Source organism: Pyxicephalus adspersus, chromosome 4, assembly GCF_032062135.1.
Source record: "Pyxicephalus adspersus chromosome 4, UCB_Pads_2.0, whole genome shotgun sequence".
Taxonomy (NCBI): Eukaryota; Metazoa; Chordata; class Amphibia; order Anura; family Pyxicephalidae; genus Pyxicephalus; species Pyxicephalus adspersus.
This window is the reverse complement of record NC_092861.1, coordinates 105,540,391-105,549,479: the sequence shown is the minus strand read 5'-3', so window position 1 is coordinate 105,549,479 and position 9,089 is coordinate 105,540,391. Positions and strand designations below refer to the sequence as shown.

Genomic DNA, 9,089 nt, shown 5'->3' with positions numbered 1-9,089 from the left:
ATCGCTCACTTTCCCCCACTGCTAATAAACATTATATATCTCTGTACATTTATATTCTACACGCTGACCATAAACTCCATGTTAAAATGCTAAATGTCAATGTTTTACTACTTCCCCTCTATTGCCCTCCATCCGACCTGCTGCCAAAAACACACTTCCTATATCCCTCATGCTACCTATAGGATTCTCCCATATTCTCTGCCTCACAGAGGGGATGGAGCTAGGACGCATGCCCAGGGCGTAATTTCCTCGTTCCCATAATTCATTGATAATGCCTAACGAGTTCTGCATTTCCCAAACGCTACATCAACCTAGAGACCAGCCTTGTGGTTCTACAGCATTCGCTGCTGTGTTAGACCGAATGACAAGAGATTCGAGAACCGGAAATGCTGTATTACTGTTTACACACACGTCACTTCCGTTCTACGCTCTATGCTGGTTTACGACGGTGCTTGATTTCGATGAGCGCGCTTCAGTAGCACCCGGGAATTGGACGACGGCGAGCCTACCCTGAGTACGCCTTGGTCATTACCAGTAAAACTACAAAGGCTTTATTAGCGGGCAGGGGGTGAGGGTGTTCAGTGAAGATAGCGAAACTATCCATACTAGTCCTCTCAATGACTGGGCTGTTCCTATGAGGGAGGACGGTGCCAGTCCGTGTTTGTTCATCACTTGCTGGATGAACTGACCGCTCACATGGGGGCCTCTCTTGTTTGCTCTGTGATGTTAGTTGATGTTTTGTGTAAACTATTTCCCAGGAAATTTATATGTGTGTACTTTGATTCAGTGCTTGTATTGGAATGTAATGGCTCTAATCGCTTAATAGGTTTGCCCAAAAGCAGTTTGCCACTTTTATTTTTTAGGGAACCCCCTAGGTTTATTATTTGATGTTACTGTAATGCAATGGGTTAGTTGGCTAGTGTACTCAAACATCTGCTTACTTTTTGGTGAAAGGATAGTGTTCCAGGTCACATATAAAGTCATAGAATGAGTATTGTATTACCTGTGGGGTTTATGTGAGAACCAGGCAGTTTATTATTTTTTGTTATGATATATTCACAATTTGTTTTTGCAGTTTCCTCTTCCATGTAGTGCATAAAACTTCCTAAGGCTGGGTCTACATGAACAGTTTTAAAAACGCATATAAATGTTCCTACCACGTTTATATGCGTTTTTATGCACTTTTTACTTTTTTAAGTTTTACTTTTAAGGGAATGAGTAGAGGGGTACATAAAAACCCTTTACTCATTCCCTGAAAGGGTTAAAATATGTGTAAAAAAATTGGACGAGGCTTTAATGTTAAATTATTTTATTAAATATGTGTGTGTTTGTGTAAAAAAAAAAAAAAAAAAAAAAAAAAAAAACTGCAATGAGCACAACCCTTGGAATCCTCCTGAGGTTTTACGTTTCTCAGCCATTTAGCACTAGACATGAATGGGGAGACTTGTGCCCATTCATCTCTAGTGCTGTGTGATTGGCTGAGAAATAGGAAACCCTGATGACAGCTCAAGCATCATCAGGATTTCCCTTTCCTCAGATAATCAGGGAGCAGAGCAGTCAGCAAAGCTCTGCTATGCTGACAGCTCCGCTTCCCTAATCACTCCCGCAGCCATGGAGGAGCTGTGACATGTATACAAATACAGAACATGTCACAGCTCTTCTAGGGCTGCGGGAGCAATCAGGGGAGCAGAGCTGTCAGCATAGCAGAGCTCCGCAGACTGCTCTGCTCCCTGATTGGCTAAAGAAAGGGAAATCCTGATGATGCTTGAGTTGTCATCAGGGTTTCCTATTTATCAGCCAATCACACAGCACTAGAGATGAATGGGCACAAGGCTCCCCATTCATGTCTAGTGCTAAATGGCTGAGAAACATAAAACCTTAGCCAATCACAGAGCACTAGGAGTGAATGGAGAGCCTTGTCCTCATTTAACCCTTAGTGCCCTGCGATCCCTCACTGTCAGGAGGAGTCCCAGGGCTGTGCTCATTGCAGCCCTGGGAATCATCCTGTCATTGGGATAACCTGTAAAAAAAATAGTTTAGTTACACAAACACACATTAATTAAAATAATTTAACATTAAAGCCTTGTTTTATTTTTTACACATATTGAGTAAAGGGTTTTATGTACCCCTGTACTCATTCCCCAGGATGGGGTGGTGGAGATCTTGGAGTCTCCTTATTAAAGGGGGCTTCCAGAGTCCAAAGTCCTGCTAAAACGTTTATAAAAGCCCCCATTTTTTTCAATGGAAGCTTTCATAAAAGCTTAAAAATTCTTGAAAAAGCCTCCATTGAGTTCAATAGAAGCATTTTCAAGCATTTTCCCGCATTTATCCAACGTTTTAATTTTTTAAACTTTGCAAGCAACGTTTACGATCACGCTCAAAAACGTGCCTGAAGGAAATGTCCTGGTGTAGATTAGCCCATTGGAATGCATTGGGGCCTTCAAACATGGACTTTAAAAGTCTCAGGTTAAACGCTGGGGAAACAGTCTGTGTAGACTAAGCCTAAAGGGTCTTCTTGTCCAGTAAATGCCCCAGCCCCTTTTAGTCGAGTACACCACCCTGCACTTTTTAGTAACCACCCGGCTGTTTTTTGGGTGGTTACTGATGAGTTGGTTCACAGTGGAGGGGCTGCCACCTGCCTACCATTTCTTCCCACCCAGCTAAAAAAAAAAATTCTGGGTCGAACACTATTTATGTATGTATGTGTGTGTGTGTGTGTGTATATATGTGTGTGTGATATATATATATATATATATTTATATATATATATGCAATTTTTTTAAATCTTTTTTTCAGACCATGAAGCGGGTACGCACAGAGCAGATTCAATTGGCAGTAACTTGCTATCTCAAACGTCGTCACTTCATAGATATAGAAGGATCCCTAAAGCAAGGGCTGAGGCTTTGTCAGACTGCAGAGGAGATGGCAGCTAATCTAACTGGTAAGTGGATATTCTTCTATAAACTTTTGTCACCCAAAATGTCTAAATTTTGGCTTTTATTTTATGCTTGCTGCCAATCTATTTTCTAAATGGATTATTTTTGGGTTTACAAACATATATAGGGCAGGTAATTTTAAAAAGGCACCTAAAGAACCTTTTCTCAAAATAATAAAACTGTGCCCATATATCAAGGCTAGATACATATATAATGGTCTCTAAATGTCGGTACATTTCTGAGGAAACTAAGGGTCCCTTTCTTTGTATTAGAGTACTGACCTGTGAAAGCTATATATCTGTTGCAATTTATATTCATCTGCTGCCTGTTGGTGCAGAGACTACTTTGTGTGTGGACTAAAGAACACTGTATTTTTATGTTTCCCTGTGTGGTTATTTATAATATATATATCAACCTATCATTCAGAATATTACAGAACACCTGAAATTTTACACATCAGTCCTTGCCCAGGAGGCTACAGAGTTCAGGGTGCCTATAAAAATGAGAGAAAATTTACGCTAAGCTCTGACAGTTCATAAATTAGAACTCAGAGCTGAAAGGCATCATAGGTGATGCACTTAGCGAGTGTGTTGAAAAAGTATTCTTTTTATACTGGGTAGAGTGTGTTTTGAAAACTAATATTTAAATAAAATGCATTGCAGGCTCAGTGAAATGACCACGAGGACAAGGGTGTTCGGTTATATGTAGTAAATGAAAAAACTGAAATTTCCTTTAAGGGAAATAGAATCATATCATATTACATATTGGTACAGGCAGTGATGTTTGCTCTCCTCTTCTAGTTTATAATTTTAATGAATTATTTTGCACTTTTTTTAGTACAAGCAGAATCTAGCTGCACCAGTGCAGTGTCTTCAGCCCCTTGGCAGGTTGACCCACATCAATATGAATTGCAGTTTGCAAGATTGAGGAATTTCCTTTCAGGTAAGTAGTGTTATTGTTCCATGTGTATTACATATGTCCTGAAAAAAATTGTACTCAGATAATTTTATGTAGGTATTAATTATAACAATAATATTCAGTATATGATCTGTATGTGGCAGTTTCATTTTTTTTCTCATATCTTGTCTGGTAAAAGTGTTGTCAGCGGGACAGAAATTTAGAAAAAAAAAAAAAAAGTACTAGAGAGCAATACATTGACTCAGAAAACCACAATTGTTTGCATGTTAGGTCTTTTGCATTGGTATGTTATCAAAGTGGACATTTGTAATGTTTAAAAAATGTACAATTGTCCAATGAAACTTAAATGTTTTAGTCTATGTATACTGGTTGTTTGCTTTAAAATGTTGGCTGATATATACAGTAATACTCCGAAATTCGCTGGGGTTACGTTCCTAGACACCCCCCCGCCCCCCCGCGTCTTCTCTGAGAAGCTGAACTTTCATTAGAAATAAAATTACCATACTTTCAGTAATAATCCGTCTTCTTTTAACAACTTAAAAAATTGTTTTCCTTTGGTTTTATTATTAATATTATTTTTTTTTTTCTTTATGCTTTTATGGATCAGCTGATTTGGATACAGTTTATGTCTCGAATTTTAGGTGTTAGGTTCCAAGGAAAAAATATGTGATATTGTGATTCAGAAGCTCAAATTTTTGGGGTGTTACTGTAGGGGACATTTGAAGATATTGAGTGTAGGGTTGGCTTAAAAAATCAAAAAAATGTGTTTGCAATGCACAATAGTATATTTTATATATAAATATATTTATTTATTTTTTTTGTAGAAGAAAACTGCCCTTACAGTCAAGATGTAACATCTTTGCTATATCCTCTGTTTGTCTACCTCCACCTTGACATGGTCCAGAATAGCCTTAAAAGCATGGTGGATAGTTTCTACAGTCGATTCCATGGCATGTTTCTTAATCATCCAGCGCAAAAAGATGTAATTGAACAACTTCAGACAACGATGACCATGCAGGACATTCACTCAAACACCAAACTGAGAGCTTTTTTAGATAACAAATATGTGGTACGCCTTCAAGAGGAAAGTTACAACTACCTTTTGCGCTACCTTCAAAGTGATAACAACAGTGCTCTTCTCAAGGTGCTCACTCTGCACATCCAACTAGACGTACAACCAGTCAGACTCACAGAGTACCAGCTGTATACAAGTGAAACCTTTTCTTCAAGAGGAGAGAGTAACAACCTTGACTCACAGGATGTTCCAACCCCTATTTTGCAAAATGAAGCCGCTCTTGAACAGTTGCACGACTGCATAAAGAAAGTGAAGGATGGTCCACCTTCATTGACAACTGTGTGTTTTTATGCATTTTACAACACCGACAACTTGCTGAATACAGCTGAGATCTCTCCGAATGGGAAACTTCTGGCTGCTGGATTTGACAACTCTTCTGTAAAACTTTGGAGCCTGAGGTCAAAAAAATTAAAAACACAACCACACACTGTGAATGTTTCTCACATACGACTAGCTTGTGATATTTTAGAAGAAGAGGTATGAGCCCTGCAAAAAAAAAAAAAATTTCGGTCCATGGAGGTGGCAAACTGCTGTGCCAAACGTTCTCTTTCCTGGACGTCTACTATGCATGGCTAGACATCCAGGATGGATTTCAGGCAAAAACATCATTTGCAACTGCCTATATTGGCATTTTTTATTGCTTAGTTCAAGAGACAAAAAAAACCTAAAAGACCCATACAGGCAGTTGCAAATGCCCGTACAAGCCTTTTTAGGCATGTTTAAACGCATCTATTTCGGTCCATGGAGGTGGCAAACTGCTGTGCCATCTAGAAAACTGCATGGAAATGCTGCTACTTCCTTCCGACTGTCAAATGAAAGAAAATGAAAAAACTTTTTTGGACAAAAGTTTTTGAGCAGTAAATGCTTGAAAAAGAAAACTCAGGTCTGATCAAACCCTAACTATTTTTAATTACTATATTAATGTACAGTCAATACCTAAAATAATTTGGTTTTGTGTTATATGTTATAATTCTGCATGTCGTGTTAATTACTGGGAGATTTCAATGATTTAGAGATTAATTATTGGATAAAAATTGGGTAAAGCCACTTAAATACTACAATTAAAGAAAGGTTAAATATACTTTGTCCATAGATGGTCAACATATGTTAGCTTGAGCAGTTGTTTGACGTTCCTGATGGTTTGTCAACTTAATACTTAAGCTGTATACTATTTTTATTCCCACTGCGAAATAACTCTGACTTACCCAGGGGAATACAATTGTTTTGTTTAAGAGCATTCTGTTAACTTTACTCTCAGGGTAAAAGCAATATTTAAAACTGTTATTTGTATTTCTTTGATACAATGAAGTGGCTAATATACTGTAATCTCTAAAATTTCCATTATGCATGATGGTAACTTGTTACTTTTTTTTTTTTGTAGGGTGAAGATGAAGACCAGGCTGGTAGTGAAATTAAGATACTTAGAGGACACTGTGGGCCAGTTTATAGTACCCGTTTCCTTTCTAACAGCTCTGGCCTTTTGTCCTGCTCTGAAGATTCATCCATTCGCTATTGGGACCTTAAAACCTACACAAATACTGTCCTGTACGAAGGCCATGCATATCCAGTCTGGGACCTAGATGTTAGTACCTGCAGTCTTTTTTTTGCAAGTGGTTCACATGATCGCACAGCCAGGCTCTGGTCATTTGATAGGACATTTCCTCTCAGAATATATGCAGGACATTTAGCTGATGTTGACTGTATTAAATTCCATCCAAATTCTAATTATCTTGCCACAGGATCTACTGATAAAACAGTTCGATTGTGGAGTAGTCAGCAAGGAAACTCTGTAAGACTCTTCACAGGACATCGAGGGCCTGTGCTTGCTCTTGCTTTTTCCCCAAATGGACGTTACCTGGCCTCAGCTGGGGAGGATCAGCGTCTTAAACTTTGGGATTTGGCATCAGGGACACTCTATAAAGAGCTGAGAGGGCACACTGATAACATCAACAGTCTTGCATTCAGTCCTGACAGCAGCTTAATTGCTTCTGCATCTATGGACAACTCTGTCCGTGTATGGGATATTCGAAATACATATTGTAATGCCCCTTCTGATGGTTCTTCTAGTGAACTAGTCGGTGTATACACAGGACAGACTAATAATGTGTTGAGTGTTCAATTTATGGCATGTAACCTGCTTATGGTTACTGGAACTGCACAAGAACACCAGGAACATTAATGTTGGTTTCCACTGAAAACCTAATAAGACTAAAATTTGTAACCTTTTTCCAAGGATAATTCAATCCTAAACCTCTGAAAAAAACAATTTAGTGTTTGCACACTACTTTGCAGCCTTTGGATGCTCACTTTACTTCAGTTCAGGTTCATACCTGCCATTAGTTATGTTATATGCAAATGAAGAAGTTTTGGTTGTCTTAAGTTTTTCAGATTACTTTCTTACATGAATAGTCACAAGCCCATTAAAGTCTTTAATATTAAAATAAGGTAAGAGATTTATTTAAAAGAAAAAAATCAGATTGCACTAAGCGTCTTCAATGTGGATATCCATCTGTTACATAAACTTGACTTGTCTTAAATGTCCTACATAATGCCTTTTATAGCACAGAAAAGCCTACTCTCATTTTGTATGACTTTGTAATTAGTGCTTGACTTTCCTTGTCTTGATGCTATTCCAGTGAGAATGAAATAGAACTGCAGTGAATTGGCGAAGGGACCACATCGAATGAAACCCATGAATAATGGGTTAATATATGTTTAGAAAATGGAAGTTAGGGGAGCTGTTAACCATAATGCTTTTTTTTAAACTTGCAGCAACAAGCATGACATGGTGACAGCCATTAAACCCCTCTTGCTGGCAACAACTGAAGCACCTGGATTTTTTTACCAGTTACCCTGAATGTTGTTTTCGCAGCAGCACCTGAATGGTTAGAAGTTGCATGTTGGTGGTCATTCAGCTTACAGATGACTGGACTTTTGGTTTGTGTTATCTGGTTATTTATGTAGGCCTGAGCTGGAAAATCTAGGCCTATTGTTTGCGTTTATGTTATTTGCTGTTTTTATCATTCTATTGAGCAATTCCTAAAAAAATTACCCTGGTCTCTTCAAACCCAATAAAATGGTGTGTAATTTATATGCAAGTTGTCATTAGCTGTGTGGTCTTATCATGCATTAGATTCGCAAATGAGAAAGTTTGGCAACAATGTCAGAGGAAAAACTCAATTGGAGAGATCTTGTTGTGTTTGTTCATAAATTGGTCGTGGAGTACATGACTAATTTAAAGTGACCCTGTCCGCACATGGTCAATTCATAGTACTTCCCAGTCCCTTTCTGGTGGGTAGAGCACATGGCTGTCCTGCCTCTGCAGGGGAAGGGGGGTTTTCCACAGCTTAGCATAGCTAAAATGAGATTGGGAAACAATCCCACCCCCATCTGCTGTCTGTGAATTGTTGCCATATAGCCATTGCCGTGTGTGTGTGTGTGTGTGTGTGTGTGTGGGCAGCCTGGAAACTTTGTGTTAAAACCTTTATATTTCCTAAACCATTTCACGCAACAACTTTGAATTTTCAGGCTGCCCAGGGGACAGTCATGGCTAGTAGTAAGCACCCCAGCTTTTGAGAATATTAAGATACGGGGATCACAATTTATTAAACTTGTGAAAATAGAACATTTGGGAATACTGTTTGAAAAGCAAGTGTGCCTAGGAGCTCCTAATTGAAAATGGAAATTGGGGGCCCTGAGGCCAATTAAATAGCAAGCAGCATAGGCAGAGTGTCCCAAAATTTATACCTACCTTTACACAAAACTATAACTATCATACTATGCTACTCTGCCTGCTTCTCTCTGATTAACTCCCCCTAAAATTTCAGTAAATATGGAATCATTAGAACATGAAAAACTTTGCCCCTGAAAATGCACTGCCTTGTTACACACTACTGCCCAATTCTAGTGGGGCAGTATCTGTGAGGGACATCTGTGGCTAGCCATTAAAAAATCATCACTATGGCATCATTAGAACATAAACTCTGCCTATCAAAACAAAATTGGGGTTCAGGTACTGGGAGGGTACAGTGATTTGTAACAAGAAGGCAATTTTTTTGATGGGCAGAGTTTTTTTTTTTGTCTTGTAATGGTACCATGGTAATGAAAGTTTGAGGGGTGTCCCAACTTGCATCTATGTTTTTGTTTACCTGCATCTCTCT

General features: G+C 38.6%; 1 protein-coding gene across 2 annotated transcripts; it reads left to right on the top strand.

Annotated features, from left to right (window-relative positions):
* Positions 1-291: 291 nt before the first annotated feature.
* Positions 292-8,022, top strand: TAF5L (TATA-box binding protein associated factor 5 like). 2 transcript variants are annotated; one of them, XM_072409233.1, is made up of 5 exons: positions 292-524; positions 2,797-2,941; positions 3,774-3,878; positions 4,679-5,406; positions 6,311-8,022. In XM_072409233.1, the coding sequence occupies exons 2-5, from the start codon at positions 2,800-2,802 to the stop codon at positions 7,106-7,108; spliced, it is 1,773 nt and encodes a 590-aa protein (XP_072265334.1). In that variant the 5' UTR covers positions 292-524; positions 2,797-2,799; the 3' UTR covers positions 7,109-8,022. The 2 variants fall into 2 exon arrangements, with proteins under 2 accessions (XP_072265334.1, XP_072265333.1); XM_072409232.1 differs by having other exon boundaries at positions 293-514.
* Positions 8,023-9,089: the final 1,067 nt, after the last annotated feature.

Coding starts and splice junctions, on each gene's coding strand:
- TAF5L (XM_072409233.1), top strand. CDS start 2,800: ATGAAGCGGGTACGCACAGAGCAGATTCAATTGGCAGTAACTTGCTAT. Junction 2,942..3,773: donor GATGGCAGCTAATCTAACTG/GTAAGTGGATAT, acceptor CACTTTTTTTAG/TACAAGCAGAATCTAGCTGC. Junction 5,407..6,310: donor GTGATATTTTAGAAGAAGAG/GTATGAGCCCTG, acceptor TTTTTTTTGTAG/GGTGAAGATGAAGACCAGGC.